This window comes from Ammodytes marinus (genome assembly GCF_949987685.1).
Source record: "Ammodytes marinus genome assembly, chromosome: 6".
NCBI lineage: Eukaryota > Metazoa > Chordata > Actinopteri > Uranoscopiformes > Ammodytidae > Ammodytes > Ammodytes marinus.
The window spans coordinates 18,955,857-18,978,083 of NC_137235.1; the positions used below are offsets into that span (position 1 = coordinate 18,955,857).

Genomic DNA, 22,227 nt, shown 5'->3' on the forward strand with positions numbered 1-22,227 from the left:
TTTTTTAGTACTGAGGAAATATACAGTCATCATGCAGTGAGGCTGTATGACAGAAAACACAGCAATTACACAAATGGACAACAGGTTATTTATTTTTTATTCTTGTTATTTGACCACAGGAGAAGAAACAGATGGAGGAGAGGATCTCTGAGTTTTCTACCAACTTGGCCGAAGAGGAAGAGAAGTCCAAAAGTTTGCAGAAACTCAAGAATAAACACGAAGCCATGATCACAGATTTGGAGGGCAAGTATCTATACTGTTTACACAATTTATTTTGATCCAGTGAAAAATGTACTTGTGTGTTTCATAATTAGATGTCATTCTCATAATCATAATGTTTTTTCTTTGTTTACTTAATCAAATTTTGGTTATTTAGCCATACATTTTGACAATTTGTTCTCTCGCCCTTAGTCATGAATGACTGAGGCCTGTGTGCACCTCCACCAACTAAAGTCAAATAGTTTCACACTCTCTGTAATGTTGTCGGACTATTCTTGCTAATCAGCTACAGTACATTTGTCTGCAAGGAGTGGCTTTGTTGCTTCCTCGAACTGTATTTTTCTGGGTGAGAGTGAGACTGAAAAATGAAATAAAAAAAATAAAAATAAATTATTTAAGGATAAGCCCCTTGAGATGTATCATCTCGTTTTCGAGGGGGTCCGAAGTTAGGGTTAGAAATTATATTAAATCAAAAGTGTGAATTAAGAAATGATTGAAGTGATTAATAATACAAATTCAGTTTAAACACTAAGTGGTTTACATGCTTTTTTAAAACCTGAAATGATAAATGTTTTTGTGTTTATCTACCATTCATTTGTCAAATTACAACTTCTACTCACAGATCGTCTGAGAAAAGAGGAGAAGGTGCGTTCGGAGTTGGATAAGAACCGCCGTAAACTAGAGGGAGACTCCACTGACCTCCTTGACCAGATAGCAGACCTGCAGGCCCAGCTTGCTGAGCTCCGAGCTCAGTATGAAAAGAAGGAGGAAGAACTCCTCGCTGCACTGGCCAGGTTTGAAATAAATAAATAAATAAAGGATTTTGCAATAATATTTATAAGCAACAAAAATTACGCAAAATGATTTTTCCTTTTCTTGCGGATCCTTAGATTCACTTACTTTAGATGCAGATGCCCTAACCTTGTGGAGGCTGCATGTAGTGTTTTATCGATCCTCTGTGATCCTAAAAGTTTGATGAGACGGTCTGTCCTCTTTATCTCACCTCCAGAGTGGAGGAGGAGGCTGCAGCCAAGAACTCTGCCCAGAAGAAGATCAGGGAGCTGGACGCTCAGATCTCTGAGCTGCAGGAGGATCTGGAGCTGGAGAGAGCGGCGCGTGCCAAGGCTGAGAAATACCGCAGGGACCTGGGAGAAGAGCTGGAGGCCCTCAAGACTGAGCTGGAAGACACACTGGACTCCACTGCAGCACAGCAGGAGCTCAGGTAACAGTCAAAGTATACGCCATACACATCTCATCCAATACAATAGTTGTTAAGATACTGAGCTAAGCTGGCTGTAGTGAGTGTTCACATGGAAGGCTCTGAGGTGCAAAGATGTATATATTTAGTTTGTTTCTCTTCTGGCACGTGGTTCTTTGTCCATTCACATCCTCATTCTTTCTTTCCAGGAGCAAGCGAGAGACGGAGGTCTCCCAACTGAAGAAGAATCTGGAGGAAGAGGCCAAGCTCCACGAGCAGCAGATGGCTGACATGAGACAAAAACACAACGACGCATTCGAAGATATCAATGAGCAGCTGGAACAGGCCAAAAAGGTAATGGAAGGGGGAGGTGGATGGAGGAAGATTAGCCTGGCTCCGCCCGCCTACCTACTTCCGCTCAAATTTCATTTTCCCTTCAGTAGTCAGGCTGGGGCTGGGGTGTATTAGTGGGATCGAGCTGAGGAAAATTTCCAGCTGTCCAATCAGCGAACAGAGCAAGTGGCTGAGAACGATGACGTTGAAGTCGCGCTCCAGTTTCAGTTGAATGCTGCGTTCCTTTATACTCGGAACTCTGAGATTTCCGACTTGGTAGTTCTGAGTTCCGACCTGTCTCTGTTCCAGTGCATCTGCTCGCGAAAGTATGGACGCCTACAACCTTTCTCGTCTAAATAACTAAACATTAGGCTCTAGCAAGTTACCGTTGCCAGGTACCGGTAGATCCATAGACTACAATATGTAGTAAAGTCGGAAATTTCCGAGTTCCCAGTACAACTGGAACGCACCGTCAGAAGCCGGCTCATGACATGCGTCACAACCAAATGTTATGCGATTGGTTGGCTGATCCAGAGTGGCACTGAGCAGATCCAATAGTTTTAAACTTCAACAGACACCCGCCTCCAAGTGAGGGAAAGTTTGCCAAATAGAGCAGTTTCAGACCTTCTGTACAAATGAAATGAAGTACGATGGTCTGGTTGGACCAGGCTAGAGGAAGATGCCGATGCCTGGCAAACATCTGAATGTATGTATGTTACTGTATGTCACCAATAACATGTGCCACTCCTGCAGAACAAGGTATCGGTGGAGAAAGCTAAGCAAGCCCTGGACAGCGAGTGGAACGAGCTGCAGATCGAGGTGAAGACTCTGACTCAAGGCAAATCGGATTCTGAAAATCGTCGCAAGAAGGCCGAAGCCCAGGTTCAGGAACTCCAGGTCAAATTTGCAGAAAGTGAACGACAGAGGCAGGATGCCAGCGACAAGATGGCCAAGATGCAGGTAATGTGTGGATTGAGAGGTCTCTCTGAGGGGATTTACATGGTTAATTCAAATTTTGAGTGACTTATATTCTTTCTTTGTGGTGTGTAGTCAGAGCTGGACAATAGCAACGCTCTCCTAAGTCAGGCAGAGGGGAAGAACATCAAATCCAGCAAAGACGCTTCTTCTCTGGAGTCTCAGCTGCAGGATACACAGGTACAACCACACATGCACATGTTTATTACTGCTTTTGCTACTTCATTTGGATGTCTCTTCACTAGCTTCAGCTTCTACAATGTGAGTTTCCATATATCTTTTCTAACATTGAAAACGGATTATCTTTTAGTCATCGTTTTATGAACCAAAACGTTTCATAAGGAAACTATCTGCCAGTCACTTTTAAAAGTCATCCACTAATAGTATGTGCACACTCATTGTGGCATTGCAAAGAGGACATGCCAATAGCTCATTGAGCATGACGTTTAACTAACAAAATGTGAGTAAAGAATGTTTTTCTCAAGCTTCTTTCCTTCCTTTTTTGAACTGCAGGAGCTGCTCGAAGAGGAGAATCGTCAGAAGCTTTCCCTCTCAACCCGCCTGAGACAGATGGAGGACGAGCAGAACAACCTGCGGGAAGCACTAGAGGAGGAAGAAGAGAGCAAGAAGAATGTGGAGAAGCAGGTCACCACTCTGCAGTGCCAGGTTGGTCCATGCTCCCTCTGGGCAATTACACAACGCTCTTATCTTTGTTTCACATCAACAGTTGTAGAAATTGTACAGTGTTTTCAGATCTTTATCATTCGAAAGGGATGAATTTAAAGGGGATCAGTAACAATAACTTTGAATGTGTAGTAGTTATGGGCATGATGGTGACATTGCTCTATGTTCTTGGTCTGTCCACCGCTTTGGTCTGAACTAAACTATTTTAAAGATTGAGCAGACTTGTGCAGATGTTCAGTGTGGATACTTGTAGTTACCCTGCTGACTTTGACAATCCCCTGACTTATCCTCTTATACCACCAGCAGTTTGACATATGTGCTTAGTTCAGAGTGACATATCTTTACAACTATTGAAGGGATTGCCACGAAAATTGCTGCAAATATTAAAGGTCCCAATAAGTTGTTATAAAAAAACTTGGTGATCCTCTGACTTTTCATATAACGCTTTGAGGTTAACTTTTTATATTATAAAATACCTTAAAACTGTTATATGAAAAGGTTTTTCAAGCATTAACTTTATCCTCATGATACATTGTAATGATCCTCAGAGTTTATATAATACCATCATCAGCTCAAAACTATAATTTTTCAAAACTCTAGTATTGCAAGTATTTGGATATAAACCGATGACATCTCTCTATAAGCCTTAACTGTACCAATTGTGAACATTTTAGCATGCTTAACTAAGATGGTAAACTTGAATTTTAAAGCAAAAGCATTTAGTTCAAGTACAGCCTCACAGTGCTGGCGGTATGGCTTCACTCTTAATTACCGGTTTATAACAAGACTTAAGTCCTTCACTTTTGAACATATTTAACAATACAAATGCTAAAGCAATAAGAATAATGAAAACATTAAGTCAATTCTGACACGTGGATACAGAAAAAGGACCTCCTCCCCTCCTGTACCCTTTTTGATCCACAGTGTCCCAAAATTGTTCCCACATTTCATGCTTTTCTCTCTATCCCCCTCTCTTCGTGCATGTGTTCAGCTGACGGAGATGAAGAAGAAGCTGGAACTAGAGGCCTCGTCCCTGGAGGGGGCAGAGGAGGGACGCAAGAAGACGCATCGGGAGTTAGAAAGTGTGACGCAGCAGCTGGAGGAGAAGGCTGCAGCCTACGACAAACTGGACAAGACCAAAACCCGTTTACAGCAGGAGCTGGATGACCTCATACTGGACCAGGACCACCTGAGGCAGATCGTCAGCAACCTGGAGAAGAAGCAGAGGAAGTTTGACCAGGTATCATAGCAAGGAGATGCTGATTTTTTTTTTTTATCTTTGACAGTCTGAGATTACATTTTATTTAATCAGGCTTGGTTAGTAATCCATTTTACAAGGCCTAAAAAAAGCAGCTTAAAATTGCAGATAAAAAATTAAATCGCAGAACCGTTTCAATTATACTAAAAAGGAACACAAAGCTCATACAACAAAATAATGACGCAGACCATTTGCGGTATTAAGTTGGAATACATTTTTTCATTGAGATGTAAACTGCCTTTCCTGGTCTCTTCTTCCATAGATGCTGGCTGAGGAGAAAACGATTTCTACTAAGTATGCAGAGGAGCGGGACAAGGCAGAGGCTGAGGCCAGGGAGAAGGACACGCGAGCATTGACATTGGCTCGCGAGCTGGAGACCATGACAGACCAGAAAAATGACGTGGACCGCGCCAATAAGATGCTTAAGGCTGAGATGGAAGACTTGGTCTCCTCCAAGGATGACGTTGGCAAGAGTGTAAGAGAAACATGTTTCGGGCCAATGAAATGACATGGATCTGGATTGGATTGAATGTTGATTTTGTAAAGAAAAAAATATATATAATAGTAATATTGATCAAACATCCAAACATTTTTATCATGTTTCATTGATGCAATAAAGAACTCTTAACTCTTAAATGCTGGCTGTTTACCAATACGACCTCCTATACTTTAGGTTCATGAGATGGAGAGGTCAAAGCGTGCCATGGAACAGCAACTGGAGGAGATGAGAGTTCAGGTGGAGGAGCTGGAGGACGAGCTGCAGGCCACAGAGGACGCCAAGCTGCGTCTGGAGGTCAACATGCAGGCTATGAAGGCCCAGTCTGACCGAGACCTGCAGGCCAGAGATGAGCAGGGAGAGGAGAAGAGAAAGCAGCTGGTTAAACAGGTGTGCAAGAAAACCCTCAACTTGACAAGCTTTCACAAGTTGTCGATTTCCTGCAAAAATTTTCCCGAATCATGGTTCTGCCGGCTTAATATCTGTTTACTATTTTTCAGGTGCGTGAGATGGAGCTCGAACTGGAGGAAGAACGCAAGCAGCGTTCTAATGCCCTCTCCTCCAAGAAGAAACTAGAGCTGGACCTGATGGAGCTCGAACTCCTGATTGATGGTTCCAACAAGGGCCGCGATGAGGCGCTCAAACAGTTGAAAAAATTACAGGTAAAGTCGGCCTGCATGCATACAAAAGCAAGAGTTATTGGCAAAGTGATCGAAAGAGAGATTTATGTTAATGGTACATCCAAAATGAAATCTGTAGTTTGAAAATAATATGAAATGCATAGTTGGCACGTCTTGTAATAAACACATTAACACTAGGAAACCACTATTGTCTTCTGATGTTTACATATTTGAAAAGGCCATTGATAGAAATGGTCATCATTGTCACATTGATGGAGAAAGCCCTCACAATGATCAACTTGTCTTCACTCCAGGCCATAATGAAAGATCAGATGAGAGAGCTGGAAGAGCTGCGTTTGTCTAGAGACGAAGCCGTCAACGGAGCCAAGGAGACTGAGAGGAAGCTGAAGACCATGGAGGCGGAGGCCCTGCAAGCCCAGGAGGTATGAAAGTTATCATGGACAATAACAACATAAAGTTCTGAAACTGGATCAGATGTGAGAAACACACCTGGTTTGGACAAGTTCTTAGTGTCAAAGATTCAACATGATATGAAAGATCATGTATATTACTACATATTATATTAGTACAAAAATAAAATTAGGATGACTTAATAAAAATTCTGTACAATTTAGTGAGATCTGACCTTTTTCTGTGTGACACGAGGAACAGCAGCTACTTTTTTAAATCCAGTCGTTCAAGACACTCAAAGCACATCACAGCAAGTGCATACTTCATGTATAGAAGGGTACTGGCTCAATTTGGAAGAGTATACTTTACTGGAACAATAGCGTTTGAAGTTGGGTTTTTTGGAGGGACGGGGGGGAGACCAATGGCTGATGTATGTAATTAGCTAAAATAGCCACATGTTTACAGGTAATTGTCCCAGCAGCCTCTGCAGAGTCAGGCTTTGAAGTCTTAATAAACATGTCTTCTGCAGGGCATCGCGGTGCCCATATCAACTTTGTACTGTTCTATCAAATAAAAAAGGTGAATACACCAACAACAAAAAATATCTTGTGTCCTGCTTCCTCCAGGATCTGGCCACTGCAGAGAGACTCAAGAGACAGATTCAGACCGAAAGAGACGAGCTCCAGGAAGAAATCAATGGCAGCAGCACCAAGAAGTACAAACCAAACTATAACTGCTACTTTTCAAATAGTGTTCACTTTTCATACTGTTGCTGTAAAAATGGATGTGCAGTTAAAAATCTCCAGGGTCTGTGTCAGTCATTAACGTCACTCCTCTTTGTCACTTGTTGCCAGTTCTGCGCTGGCAGATGAGAAGAGGAGGCTGGAGTCCCGTATCAGCCAGCTAGAGGAGGAGCTGGAGGAAGAACATCTCAACACTGAGATGGTCAACGATCGTCTGAGGAGGAACGTGCTGCAGGTAAGGACGCACAGACAGCCAGCTGATACAGGGGCAATTTAAGTAATGTGGAGAGGAGGGTTTGTGTTTTCCATTTCTGGCATCATTATAATTAAACTTGATTTGCAATAAACAACTTCATTTTAATGGAATTTATTATGGATCTGCTTTACTCGAACGAAGCCGTTTCACTGTGGGTTTCTCTCTTTTTTTTTTATTTTTTTTTATTTTTCAATAACTGTGGGTTTCTCTCATTAGACTGAGCAGATGACCAACGAGCTGTGTTCAGAGCGCAGCACCGCTCAGCAGTTGGAGGGGGCACGCTGCCAGCTGGACCGCCAGAACAAGGAGATGAAGCTGAAGCTGCAGGAGCTGGAGGGAACCATCAAGTCAAAGTACAAGTCCTCCATCACCATACTGGAGTCCAAGATCGCTCAGCTGGAAGAACAGCTCGACATAGAGTCAAAGTGAGTGCCATCGTGACGGACAATTTGATTGACTTGAATGAATCCAGAGACTGATGGCTGATTCCTTGCTGCTCTTACTTTTTGTAATGATTGCAGGGAGCGGCAGCAGTCCTCCAGACTGGTCAGGCGGGCAGAGAAGAAGCTGAAAGAGGTGTTGCTGCAGGTTGAAGATGAGAGGCGCAATGCGGAGCAACAGAAAGACATGGTGAGCACAAATCCTACTTTAATGTATGTAGTTTGATCTGCTCATGTTGCTTTGGCACTAAGTGAACCCTCTGTCTACAGGTGGAGAAGGGAAACAGCCGAATGCGTCAGCTGAAGCGTCAGCTGGAGGAGGCAGAGGAAGAGGTGACACGGGCCAACGCCTCCCGCAGGAAGCTGCAGAGGGAGCTGGATGACGCCATTGAGTCATCAGACCTTATGAACCGGGAAGTCAGCAGTCTGAAGAGCAAGCTCAGGTAGAGGATGCTTACGTTCTCCTCAGGGAGAAAATTGTCTCGGATTGATGGAATTGCTGCATTAAAATCAGACATGTCACAAAAGACATTTAAATCACATTGGGCACTGGCTCAATTGAGTACAGTAGACTTCACTGGAACAGCATCTTTTTAAGTTTTTTTTCTCTTTTTTTTTTGTGATGTTCAATGTATGTAATTAGCTCAAATTGCCACATTGTTTACAGATAACTGTCCCAGTAGCCTCTGCAGAGTCAGGCTTTGAAGTCTGAGCTCAGAATAGTTCTCTTCTCGCAATATAGAGCAGAGCATTTAATTTGTTTAAAGGTTGTTGTTCACATGAAGATCAGTTTACCCATCATTAGAGTACATTGGAAGCAGGGTTAACTCAGTTTTGGCATGGATTCTGCAAATATTTAATGAAAATACTGCGTTCCATGCTAGTGATGTGAATGTGATAGACCTGAGTGATTACCAGGCAGGAAAGGTATATCAAAAAAAGAGGCTCCATTAAAATGGATACTCCACTGGTTTTCACATCAAATCTGTACCACTGCATATGTATACAAATAAATGAATATACTTCATATAGAGAGAGGTACGTGAGTGAAACCGTGGTTAATTTAGGCACCAGGCTTTGATTAAGAGGAACAATGTGTGGAATAGGAGTGCTGTGCTACATCGGTAGAGTACTTTCTTGAGTTGGTAAACAGGATGTGTGGGATCCTGTTTTTTTGTTTGTTTTTTACAAGAGGGATTACATTTCAGATTATCTTGACTTCAGTTTTCATTTTGATTGTAGCTTCAATTACACTCTTTCAAATATACTCATGTATACTGCATACGTCATCTTTTCTACGCTATATCTGTGGAGAGCCTCACCTTTTGAACCTTTGTTTGTTTTGAAGGCGTGGAGAATTACCTTTCAATATGCGGCGTACTATGAATCGCTCTGGCTTGGAAAGTGACGATGAACCGGAGCCGCCGACTGAAGCGCCTGAGCCTGCAGCTGCAGAGTGAACGGAGGAAGGTCAAACGGGAGATATTAAAACGACCACAGTAAAACCTTAGCCAAGCAACTATCAAGATACTTTTTCTTAGACGATTTAGCCTTTTCCCCCCTTATAACCTTATTGTTACTTTTCATATAATGCATTTATATTTGGCCAAATAACAGTAAAGATCTCAGTAAATGATTTTCTACAAAGTTTTTACATAGTTATTCTTGGCCTATTTTTCTACTTAGTGAATATATTATAACATGCAATATTGCTCTTGTAACAAGTCATTGCAATTTCATCTTCTCTGTGCTTGAGGTGTATGTGCTTTTACTGTACCACTTTTGGGAAAAACACTGGACATTTAATGCTTGTTTTGCACACATATGGGTCTTTTTGGGGATTTTTGATTCAGGTACAAAACTGTGGTTCACGTTTACTTGTGTTGGTATCGATCTGTGAATCTGTACTGTACGCTTTTCCTCTCACCGCGTTATCCTTTCAAGTTATTACCTATTTGCACAATGCCAACATGGACACAAGAGTGGAAATTGTTCATTTCTACAGAGATGTATTGTTGAAATACAGCAATGTTGGTGAAAATGTTGAACCATCAAAGATGACCAATTGGCTGGTGTCATTTCTCACTGATTTTAAACATAAATGATTGTTGGTGGTGGGTCATCACTTAATAGCTCTCACTGTGCTATGTTTTTCAAAGCAGAGGGTATTTCTATTAGCACATTAGCCTCTGAATGTTTTGCCATAGTTGATTCCTGCATATTTTACATTTGGTAATATATAGTACCAGTGTATTATTCAACAAATTACATTTCAAATTGATGCCAATATTTGAAGGCTCTTCATTTTTTTTTTAACAAATGCAATAAATTGACAAAATATCAAATGGATGTGACTTGTCTCTTTTGTTAACTTTAGGAACGTTATTGGCTTAAAGAGTAGGTTCATGTTCTTTCAAGTATGTCTTAAAACATTACTCACGTGCCAATAGTTACCATTCCTCCCGTCTACATGTGTTTTTGGTGTGTTTTGTTTTTGTTTTAAGAAATGTACTACTTGGTTCAGACAAGCAGGCCTTATATACCTACATATAAAGAAAACCAGAAAAAAATCTTAAAATCCAAAGAGCCATAGAGTTCAAATTTAGATAATTAATTTGTATTTCAGTTAAAGGTTTTCTGTATTTATTCGTATTAGTAGTAATATCATAATTATTAATTTAACGTTTTGTTTAATTAATATTGAACATTTTGGTTTATAAACTCTAGCCTACTTTTATTGATTTTGGTTAGGGGGTCCAATCATTAATTGTGGCCTACAGTTGAGAGTATTACGTTTTGCTGAAAGAATAATACTGTTGTTAATTGAATGTGAGCAGTATTAATAATAAAAGATAAATAGTTGCACAAATCTTACCATTTAATGCTGAAACATGGGACAACGGCGCCACCACGAGGTCACTTGTATAAAGACATTGAAATACAACGTCCATACCGGCTATTTTACGAAATCAAAAACATTGGGATATGAACTCCAGTAAAGATATAGTCTATACCCGTACCATATGCTATAGTAGGCTACTACAGCTCTCCCACACTGAAACCAAATTGCTATCTGACCGAGCCAGCCCCTGGTCCCTGTCAGATATCGTGTCGTGATGATTATGATAATGAGTCAACGCTGCTCTGGAGGTGAACCCTGTTAGCCACATGCATGCTAACAGCAGCCCAACGTCACTCGGTGTAGCACACACGGCACCTGTCACTGTGGATACATTCTTCTTTCTGGAACAAAATCTGCTCTTTAGGACATTATTAACGACAGGACATTATGATGTATCATCTCATGTTGTTGTAGAAGAGTCAGACTAAAGTTAAATAACTAAGTGGTGCGACTGTCTGAGCTATTTCCTGCCTTAACGTTAGCTTTGACATAAAGTTCAGAATTCAGTCTGGAAACTTAGCTGAGTGTTTACTAACGGACACTAACGAAACCTTCGTAGATTGTCACAATAAATACAAAACATGACGTTCCTAAAGCTGGCATGGGTGACCATCTTCTACATCAGTCCTTAACACACTACAGAGACAGGTAAGAGGAGCTACATGCTAACTTAGCAAGTCAAGTAATGTTAGCTGGTATGTCTGACTTTTCCTAAACAAAAGACTTCCTAGCTGACAGGTTTGAAGCTGTTTGCCAGCCTTTAAAGAGAAGCTGTTTGTTATAACTAGTAGGGTGTAGCTGTATGTGACTCAAAAGCAGCTCGTCAGTCATACTCATTAAGTATCATAACCATACTCTGACAGCTAGCTAACTCAGCGTGCTGAATAGAGATTATTGTTTTGATATGTGGCTAATGGCTGGTGACCGATCTAATTATCCCACTTTTTAGTCACTTTGGCCGAAATCAACCAGCTTTAAAACGGCAGCTGCAGAGGAGAAGGGAGACTCATCAGACTCCTCATCCGGGTCAAGGATGGAGTTAACTGCGGTGAGTTTGCCTGGCCTGCACATCTTATTATGGCCGTGTTACATCCACTGTAATGTGGAGGTCAGGGGGTGAATTAACCAATACTTAATTACTAGTATATATACATTTATATAAACATGTGTCAGACTCAGATCAACCTATTGTAATACTGTCCGTTTGTGTGTGTGTGTGCCGTTGTGTGTGTGTGTGTGTGTGTGTGTGTGTGTGTGTGTGTGTGTGTGTGTGTGTGTGTGTGTGTGTGTGTGTGTGTGTGTGGGTTATGAGTCTTGTAACCTTAATTATTTGACTGTCCAGTGGTTGATGAATGATAGAAACAACACCCTTTCCAACTTGATGACACAGCAGAAAACTACATGTGAGAAATACTGATAGCCTTCTTATCACCTTATCATCGCAAATATGTTTTACAACTAATCTGATGGGAGTTTCGGTCTTTGTCTAGTATTGGGAATCAAACACCTGACAGATCATGTATTTATCAGGTATCAACGGGCCCAACAAGTTGACAAAATCTCATGAATAAAATCAACATCACTTTATTAAAGTAGTCCTGTTTATTTAATTGCAGCATTGGCCTAATTATGCACCTAATTATGCACCCTGAGTTATTTATGGAAAAAGCTGCTGTGGTAAACACAATGGCAAAATGTCTGACTGCAGATCATTTTATATTGTCTCACACTATTCTCCCTCTAAACCATAACGAAAAAATCTGCTGCCTTTTGAGCTGGTTGCTATGCTAATTAAATTTTAGACTTGAGAAATGCATAATTCTTGCCTGTACCTTAACATTAGAGACTGATCTCTGATATTCTTCCCATAGTCATGAGAAACCCATGCACTTTATTTTGAAATTCAAAAACATGTCTGAGCCTGGTTTTGTGGAAGGCTGTGAAACCACCTGAAAAACAAAATCAAAATAATGACTCCTATTGGCTAATCATTGTATGAGCTTTACCAAACCGATTTAACACACACACACACACACGCACACACGCACACACGCACACAGGCACCTCATGACTCATGCCATTTGACAAAGATGCAGTTTAGCAGTGAGTTTTGCAGAGGGGGGGGGGGAGATAGTGAAATATCGCTGTGTGAGTGAGTCCCTGGAAGATAAAACGCAGGCTAGATTAAGCTCCTGCTTGGCAAAGAAAGAAGCAGTCGAAAGCCATTGTGGGTCGGTGGGAGAGAGAGAGGGAGAGGAAGGTTCGTGTGAGGGATGGAGGTTTATTTTATAATATGCTATTCGTAATAGCAGCATCACGCAGAGAGGGAGTTGAAAGAGGACAGAATGCAGAAAAAACAGGATTCACAGAGCAGAGCCCTGGGCATCCTGGGAAAGGTAGGAGTGTGTGTGCGCGCATATTCTGTGCCTTAAAGTGGCACGTGTGAATGTGTGTTGAAGCTAAATACACTATGCATTGAATGTTGTGTGTGTAGGAGACATCTCATACATCTCATACATTTCATTTTTTGTTGTAACTGTGGTTGTTGTTGTTGACATTTTCTTTTCCGTAACATGTTATTTTTCTAACTGTTTAATGTATAGAAACATTCTACTCTTGAAATTGCAGCTAAATTTAGTGTCCATCTCTCTGTCTATTTCTTTGTCTCAAGACCTCGCTGTGTGTTTGTCCCCAAGGCATGTAAACACACATAATGTTGAGTCTCATTCTACACAACAGCCCCTGTGTGTGTGTGTGTGTGTGTGTGTGTGTGTGTGTGTGTGTGTGTGTGTGTGTGTGCGTGCGTGTGGTCGCTCGCTGTCTCTCCACATCTCCATCATCTCCTCTGTGCATAAACCTGGCCTCCGTGCTACAGGCTTGTTTTATTTGTAATGAAAATGTCATGCATGCATAATTACAATCCACTCCATGTGTAATAGGTAAGTGTGTTCGTTATTTTCGGGTCGCATTTCTGCTGTGTCAGGATATTTGATGCAGATAGTGTTTGGAAAATGTTTCCCTGCTCTTTCGAGAGGGGTTTGTGGCATTCACAAATAGTGAATGGCGTTTTTTCATGTTATCCTTTTTGCACTGTGACTCTGTCTGTCCCCAGGCTCACCCGGCTCTCAAAGCCTTCATGTGTGGCTCTCTCAGCGGCACCTGCTCTACGCTGCTCTTCCAGCCTCTGGATCTGGTCAAGACACGGCTGCAGATGCTGCAGAACAATGCCAAGCCTGGGTGGGTGTCTGTGCACACACAATGCACATTCATCTGAACACGCACACTTCACATTTTGCTTACATGCCACGACCACACATGCCCCATGCTCTTATCTTTTCTGCCTCTGACTTTGATCCACACACACTGATAAATTACATGCCCACATGCCCACAAGGCACAAAACCACACACAGGCAATTAAGCACACAAGCCTCATCTTATCTTTCAGGTTGCAGTTAATTCCACTGAAGACCATACATGTTACAATTAAGTGGAGTTTCTTTATTTTAAACAACATTCCTCATGTGGAGGCCATGCCATTGTACCACTTTCCAGCAATTTATTTTTCACAGAATGAAAACAATTGTCTGTCTTTGCGTGCCCGTATGTTTTAAATAAATGTTTGCACCTTCGTATATGTCTAAAATACTTCCTAAATTCTGTCCTGCAGGGCACCGAAGGTGGGGATGTTTAGCGTTTTCGTCAGTGTTATTAGGACGGAGAAATTCTTCAGTCTGTGGAAAGGAGTTTCACCAGTAAGTCACTGACCTTGTTTATTCATTTCAATGGTTTGTCATTGAGCATTAATCCACAGAGGCTCTTTCTACCTTTCAGCTTACATTAGCGTTAACTCTCCATCTTGCTCTAAGACCCAGACAAACACTCAGACAAATCAAGTCGGCTCTTCCCTAGAAATATCACATTGCTGTTCATAGAAACAACTTTTTTGCAACTCATTTTGACTAAGCCATGATTTTGTTTTGAACAAAAAGTTGTTTGTTTGTTTTGTTTTTAAGATAAAGCCACCTTTAGAGGCATCACATTGAGCAAACAATAAGAATATGAGGCATGTTTAACACTGTGTTTCTCTCTGATAGTCCTTTGTGCGCTGCATCCCAGGGGTGGGCATCTACTTCAGCACTTTCTACTCCCTGAAGCAGCACTTCTTCCTGGAACGGGCACCCAATGCTGGCGAGGCCGTTTTGCTTGGGGCGGGTGCCAGAACCGTGGCTGGTGTCTGCATGCTGCCGTTCACAGTCATCAAGACGCGATTTGAGGTGAGCAGCAGTTCCTTTACATACAATTCAAAACATAAATGCACAATGCACAATTCAAGTTGTAAATGTGTGACTGCATTTTGTCAATGGTGCACTTTATGGCAATGATAAGTGACGTGTCATCTATTGTTGGACCTTTGTAAATATTTTTATTATTAGACAATTGTGTCTGATGAGAATTCTGCAGATGTATGGGTGAAAACAAATCAAAATGTCAATAAGAAAATGTAAGTTTGACTTCAATTAGAAAATGTCCATGTTCCTAATCTCGCCGACAACTCTGATTGGTCAGTTGTTTTTCCAACTGGAGAAATTGATGTCATTGAGCAGCACAACACCAGATCTATTTGAACCGCTAAAAAAGGTCTGGAACCAGGCAAGGCTGCAGTAGAAAACAGAAGAGGATATTTGTGTCAATTAATTTAGCTTAAATTTCTTGTACAGGTCCTTCTCATATAATTAGCATATTGTGATAAAGTTGATTATTTTCCATAATGTAATGATAATAATTGAACTTTCATATATTTTAGATTCATTGCACACCAACTGAAATATTTCAGGTCTTTTGTTGTTTTAATACTGATGATTTTGGCATACAGCTCATGAAAACCCCAAATTCCTATCTCAAAAAATTAGCACATCATGAAAAGGTACTCTAAACGAGCTCTTAACCTAATCATCTGAATCAACTAATTAACTCTAAACACCTGCAAAAGATTCCTGAGGCTTTTAAAAACTCCCAGCCTGGTTCATTACTCAAAACCGCAATCATGGGTAAGACTGCCGACCTGACTGCTGTCCAGAAGGCCATCATTGACACCCTCAAGCAAGAGGGTAAGACACAGAAAGAAATTTCTGAGCGAATAGGCTGTTCCCAGAGTGCTGTATCAAGGCACCTCAGTGGGAAGTCTGTGGGAAGGAAAAAGTGTGGCAGAAAACGCTGCACAACCAGAAGAGGTGACCGGACCCTGAGGAGGATTGTGGAGAAGGGCCGATTCCAGACCTTGGGGTCTGGAGTAGAAACATTCAGAGCCACCGTGCACAGGCGTGTGCAGGAAATGGGCTACAGGTGCCGCATTCCCCAGGTCAAGCCACTTTTGAACTAGAAACAGCGGCAGAAGCGCCTGACCTGGGCTACAGAGAAGCAGCACTGGACTGTTGCTCAGTGGTCCAAAGTACTTTTTTCGGATGAAAGCAAATTTTGCATGTCATTCGGAAATCAAAGTGCCAGAGTCTGGAGGAAGACTGGGGAGAAGGAAATGCCAAAATGCCTGAAGTCCAGTGTCAAGTACCCACAGTCAGTGATGGTCTGGGGTGCCATGTCAGCTGCTGGTGTTGGTCCACTGTGTTTTATCAAAGGCAGGGTCAATGCAGCTAGCTATCAGGAGATTTTGGAGCACTTCATGCTTCCATCTGCTGAAAAGCTTTATGGAGATGAAGATTTAATTTTTCAACAAGACCTGGCACCTGCTCACAGTGCCAAAACCACTGGTAAATGGTTTACTGACCATGGTATTACTGTGCTCAATTGGCCTGCCAACTCTCCTGACCTGAACCCCATAGAGAATCTGTGGGATATTGTGAAGAGGAAGTTGAGAGACACCAGACCCAACACTGTGGATGAGCTTAAGGCCGCTATCGAAGCATCCTGGGCCTCCATAACACCTCAGCAGTGCCACAGGCTGATTGCCTCCATGCCACGCCGCATTGAACCTTGAAGCAGTAATTTCTGCGAAAGGATTCCCGACCAAGTATTGAGTGCATAACTGAACATAATTATTTGAAGGTTGACTTTTTTGTATTAAAAACACTTTTCTTTTATTGGTCGGATGAAATATGCTAATTTTTTGAGATAGGGATTTTTGGTTTTTCTTTTTTGCCAAAATCATCAATATTAAAACAATAAAAGGCTTGAACTACTTCAGTTGTGTGTAATGAATCTAAAATATATGAAAGTCTAATGTTTATCAGTACATTACAGAAAATATTGAACTTTATCACAATATGCTAATTATATGAGAAGGACCTGTATATGCATGACACACACATATTCAACAAAGTTTGATTTTTAAGACATGCCCACCTTCATCTTATTCATATATCATGTTTTACTTTGCCAGAGCATTAGTTATTGGCACCGCATAGCTGAGCGTAACAAAGACATCTGTGAGTGAAGTGACATTGTACCCAATGAATGACCATTCCACCTAGCAGCTGTAAATGAATGATCACAATTTACGGCTGGAAGTCCACGGCGGCAGTCTGTTATATAATTATTATAGACACGGTGTAAACGAAGGGTTTAATTTTCATTTCCCTTGTTCATATGTTGTCTTAGAGTGGCCGTTTCAACTATTTGAGTGTGACCGGGGCTCTGAGGAGCATGTATGAGACGGAGGGAGTCAGGTCTATGTTCTCTGGGCTCACTGCCACGCTTCTCCGAGACGCTCCGTTCTCCGGCATCTACGTCATGTTCTACAGCCAGGCCAAGAAGGCGCTGCCTCAAGGTGAGAGCCACACTGCATCAGCATGTCAAAATGGAGGCTGTTTAAATTTGAAGTGCCATTTTTTTGTAGACCTGATGAGAAGAAGGTTGCGTAAGTGTTGTCCTTGTGCCGCAGAGGATTGAGTGGATTTATAGTGATTTGTTTTTTCAGTTTGGTGATGCTTTTGAATCAGGTGTACTAAAGGGGCTTTTCACTGCTCGTATATCTTAAAACTTTTTTTTTTCATTCGCTCAGAAAATCTAAAAGTGAGTTTCTATTCTCCTGTTTTTATACGCATTTCCAATTAAGTAGAGTAGAAACACAAGAAATGTATGAAAATATCAAAAAAGACTTGGCTTACATGGTGGTGTACGATAAAAGCAAAAAGTGCAATGTAAACAGACTCTTCCTTTTGCACACATGTTTATTTCAATTTGCCCACTTCTTAGTTTTGTGCATAAGTATATGGGAATGTCATTAATTCACATTTTCTCAGGCCAATTTTTCTGAAGTTTTTGCAAATATTTCAGCTACATTATGATGGAAACTTGACACCTGTTTTTATAATACTTTCACTGAAGTGTCCAGAACTCCACTTCCTACACCTGCCTTTTCCTTTGTTGATTCTTTTTGACATAGAGCCCAAATGATACATCGACCGGGCCGATATCATTTGTCCGATTATATCATTCCTTAAATAGTGAAATCATAACAGATGTTGCCGAATAAAAAAAAAAAAAAAGCCCGGATATGATTAGTATAGTCTTCCACTTTCTCCTGACACCATGTTCCTCTTCTCTCAGAGGTGGCTTCGTCGCCCTACGTCCCGCTGGTGAACTTCAGCTGTGGGATGGTGGCTGGCGTCATGGCATCGCTTGTCACACAGCCTGCAGACGTGGTGAAGACCCACATTCAAATCCGCCCGTCCCACTGGAACATGACGGACGCTATTCGCTACATCTACACGGTGTGTGTGCTCATATAATCTCCGCTATCACTATTTGTCTTGCTGCAGGTGCACATCATTGTCAGGAAGAAGGGTTGTTGGCAAGTAAGGGACTAGCTTATATCCACTTCATCTGCATCTAACCATCTAATCTTCCCTTCTCTGTCCTCTCCCTCAGGAGCACGGCATGGTTGGGTTTTTCCGCGGTGCCGTACCTCGGTCTCTGCGGCGCACTCTGATGGCTGCTATGGCTTGGACTGTGTACGAGCAGCTGATGGCTCGGATGGGCCTCAAATCCTGAAGAGCAGCTTCATTGTGTGAAGCCTCAATGAAATGGGACGAAATATAAGGGGATGAGGACGAACAGTATTTTTTGCACTGAAAGCCCCACAAAAAAAGAAGAGGGAAGCGAGGAGCCTGTAGAGACGTCGAACAAGCACTGCCAAGATTTTGTGTTGATATTTAAATGTGACTGTTCGCAGGTGTGTGAGTTTGGGGGTGTTAAACCTGACACATTCTTATGTCTTTCTTGGACTGAAGTGACACTCTCTGCTGTCAAGTGAACTTATTCCTCCTCTCAGTGTTTGTGTTTATACAGCCGGAGCTTTGGCTGACTGTGCCGGGTAGCATTGTAAGGCTTTTAACAACTTTAAAAATTTGAATATGCTGTCAATACAAACGGGACACTCAGTAAGCTGGTGTCTGCGGAGGAGACCAAAAACAAAGCACAGAGGAGAACCGGCTTCTGTCATATTTATGAATCTTATTTGCCAATTCACAAGCATAATTATATATTTAGTTTGTTATAGGCTCAGACAATCACAAGAACAGCTGCATTATGGGGGAAACAATCACAACAAAGCCTTCATTGACATACTGCTCCAAACTATGCTAATTTACAGTTTGTAAAACATCTGGTGAATTTCTCACTCAGCGCATTGAAGTCGAAAGTGCTTTTTCAGTCACATCTGGTTTAAAGAAACATAACTGCAAAATATTCAGACCTGTGATGGTATCTCCATCAGTTCTGTATTTTGTATTTTAAATGCTAGATTTGTTTAGGTAGATTTTATTTAATTTTTTGAGGACAAAAACAAAAATGAATTTTGCAATGTCTTCTGTGTTTAAGTAATACTTCATATAATTTGCCTTTTTTCTACACCTTAAGTAAATATTTTAATGACAGGGTGAATTGCAGACTTTTAATATTTGGAGTGACCTAAGTCCTGTGATCAAATTAGTATCTTGTGAGCATATTTCCAGAACATTAAGTCTGCTATTGAAACGTTGCCTCTTTTCTGTGCTCCCATGTTCATAAATTCTTCACAATTCACATTACAGCTGGAGACTTCTCCAGCCTGTTCCCTGGCTTTGTAAATATTCCACTACAATACAGACAGATTGGTGGTAAGAAAAGAACGCCATATTTTTGTGTGCCTTGTACAGTGTGCCCTTTGCTTTACAGATTATTTATTATTGTTGATATAAAAAAGAGGTGATATATTGAAAATAGTGCTCATAGAGATATTGCCAAATGGAAGATCATTAGTGGAGAGGAGATTGGAAGTGTTGGTGTGAGCTGTGTGATATAACGGGAGGTCCTGTAGCAGAAAAAATAAGTTTATTGACATGACTGCATTTCTAAATGCCTCAGTGTTTGCTCTGTAACACAAACTGTGAATCTAACTGTGCCCCACATGTACCGTGATATACTCTTGGAAGTTGAACTCGCTAATTGTCTTCATCACATCACTCCTGTATTGTTGGTTGGTTGTGTGCTGTGACTATATTGTATATGGTCATTGTTATTGTAGATATTTTGTCTGTGCATGTGTTTGCTCACACACATGCTGTGCCCGCCCGCCTGGTTGTAGCCGTTAATAAATCTTCCCCTTTATTTTTTTAAAGTAGTTTTGAGTATTTTTAATTCTTAATTAAGGTTGACTTTGCTTTATTTTCAGATATGATTCAATCAAAACTGTCCTACATCTATTTTTTTTTAAAAATAAATGTCGGCTTTTGAAAATATATAAATAATTCCATCACAGGAAGAGAAGCTAATATCAGTCTTGAGACACTGGTTTTAACAACAACATTAACCATAGGGCCTGCATTTATCTTACTGCCTTCTGCTCTCACTCCGAAAACACCTGTCCTGCTTCTCGACTGGTTAAAGGTGAAGTAAGTAAGCAATTTATTTATGTTAATATAAGTGTTAAATCGCTCTTTATTCATATAGTGATCACTTACATAATGTGCGCGTTTCATAAAGTGGATCTCTCCGTCAGCTGCTCTGCATGTAATCGGCAAATAAACTTTTTGTCGGATCCCGAAATTAATATCCAATCACAAGAGAGAACGTTACAAACCGACACCCGTCTCACTCATGGTCTCACTGCCAGTGCACGCCAGAGGACAGATGGGTGAATGTTGATGCGCCTACAATGGCGGAGCAGGTAAAAATCCTTCCCAATGTCTGTTTTGATGGTTTTTATCATGTTTTATCACACTTATGGATCTGAGATGGTGCTTTAAGTTGCGCCGCTCGCTCTGATCGTCCACTCAATCGAAAACTTCATGTGGGCGTGGTTTATGATTGACACTGTAGAGCAGAAGTAACACAAATTGCATGTACGATTTGACAGTCTATCTATGGTAAAATAGTGTTCAACGTTGCCTTGCATGGACGTAGGATACTTCTTATATTGTCTTATTGTCAGACTTTGGCCTACTCTTTGTGGAGTGCATAGGTGGAGTGTTATGTCAGTAAAGTTGTCACTAAGCGCATGCCATTTTACAACTGGCGTAACAACAGTTTGGCCATTATCGTTGCTGCAGTGTCTAGGTAGCCTAGCTTTACTTCGTTTGATTTATACACTTAGATATATTATGTTTGTGTTTTATAACAACAAGCAATAGAGTTTGTCTCTAGCTGGTTAGCTCAGTAGGTAAAACCGGAGACTGCGACCCCGATGCCAGTGGTTCGATTCCCGGACCAGGTATAATGTATTCGCGTTTCCACAATACCGCAGCACTCAATTAAAGCCCGGCACTGGTCCCGTTGGTGTTTGGGTGTCGGAAGTGTGCTAGAATGACTCGGCTGGGTTTTCGCTGACACCATGAGGACTGCTGTCCCATGACTGGGGTTAGATAGTGACCACAGCCACACGTTGAATTAGACACATTTTTATTTCCTTATCTCATTATTCCTCTCATTGTGAACATTCTGATGACACAGTGAGAGACTGTGATTTGGTGTCTAGGATGAGGGATGCAGAGATAACCTATGGAGATAACAGCCAGGAAGACAATTATTGCCCCAGAGTATTGTTGTTTTTGGCGGCCTGTTTCAAGTTTAGTTTTAGTCTAGTCTTTGTGTCAAACTGTCATTTTAGTTTTTATTAGTCTTTGTCACGTTTAAACTATTTTTCTTATTTCTTGTTCATAAGAAATAGGCCTACAATTCTAATTCCACTCACAATGAGTGTTGTCTTATTTGTATGAATTATTAAAGGTGCAGTGTGTAATATGACATCATCAAGAAAGTTCTACAAAGTTCTAGAATGCAACACTCCCTGGGTAACCCCAACCCTTTCGAATAATAACAGAAGCTACAGTGGCCTTCAAGGACAAGAACAATTCTAAATTTTAAACAATGCACCTGATGACATTCCAACTATGACACTTTCAAGATGGCAGCACTAGACCTTGGTCCAACATATGCAGAAATATGGACATATATGAGACCCTTTCTAAGGGAAAAAATAATAATTCAAAAAAAAATTTTCAGCTATTATGCACTAAATTAAATGTACTTATGGATATTATAATTACTTTCTACAAAATCTGCTGGGAAATAAAACCCAACATTCTACACACTGCAGGTTTAAGTGATATGACAACTGTTTTGTACGTTCTGAGGTATATAATTAACACTAACTCACTTAATTTTCCCTCAATTTTTACTTTTTCTTCTTCCCACTC

At 41.1% G+C, this 22,227-nt stretch overlaps 2 protein-coding genes across 3 annotated transcripts in view; both read left to right on the forward strand.

Annotated features, from left to right (window-relative positions):
• The window catches only part of LOC307251403 (myosin-9-like), a 31,495-nt gene extending 21,517 nt beyond the window's left edge, over positions 1–9,978 (forward strand). Inside the window, exons 26-43 of the mRNA XM_080028770.1 lie at positions 120–243; positions 842–1,013; positions 1,229–1,441; positions 1,627–1,771; positions 2,504–2,710; positions 2,801–2,905; positions 3,239–3,391; positions 4,401–4,649; positions 4,930–5,142; positions 5,341–5,553; positions 5,664–5,825; positions 6,098–6,226; positions 6,821–6,909; positions 7,049–7,172; positions 7,410–7,618; positions 7,715–7,823; positions 7,904–8,076; positions 8,982–9,978. Of these exons, the coding sequence (XP_079884896.1) occupies positions 120–243; positions 842–1,013; positions 1,229–1,441; positions 1,627–1,771; positions 2,504–2,710; positions 2,801–2,905; positions 3,239–3,391; positions 4,401–4,649; positions 4,930–5,142; positions 5,341–5,553; positions 5,664–5,825; positions 6,098–6,226; positions 6,821–6,909; positions 7,049–7,172; positions 7,410–7,618; positions 7,715–7,823; positions 7,904–8,076; positions 8,982–9,093 (2,901 nt within the window). The 3' untranslated portion in view covers positions 9,094–9,978. The remainder of the gene's footprint in view (positions 1–119; positions 244–841; positions 1,014–1,228; positions 1,442–1,626; positions 1,772–2,503; positions 2,711–2,800; positions 2,906–3,238; positions 3,392–4,400; positions 4,650–4,929; positions 5,143–5,340; positions 5,554–5,663; positions 5,826–6,097; positions 6,227–6,820; positions 6,910–7,048; positions 7,173–7,409; positions 7,619–7,714; positions 7,824–7,903; positions 8,077–8,981) is intronic.
• An 872-nt stretch (positions 9,979–10,850) lies between these two features.
• Positions 10,851–20,130, forward strand: LOC307251889 (mitochondrial glycine transporter B-like; the record flags this gene model as incomplete). 2 transcript variants are annotated; one of them, XM_080029334.1, is made up of 8 exons in its annotated part: positions 10,851–11,183; positions 11,485–11,583; positions 13,648–13,772; positions 14,205–14,289; positions 14,632–14,811; positions 17,150–17,318; positions 18,101–18,264; positions 18,422–20,130. In XM_080029334.1, the coding sequence occupies 7 exons, from the start codon at positions 11,569–11,571 to the stop codon at positions 18,542–18,544; spliced, it is 861 nt and encodes a 286-aa protein (XP_079885460.1). In that variant the 3' UTR covers positions 18,545–20,130. The 2 variants fall into 2 exon arrangements, with proteins under 2 accessions (XP_079885460.1, XP_079885459.1); XM_080029333.1 differs by lacking the exons at positions 10,851–11,183; positions 11,485–11,583 and adding an exon at positions 12,881–12,931.
• Positions 20,131–22,227: the final 2,097 nt, after the last annotated feature.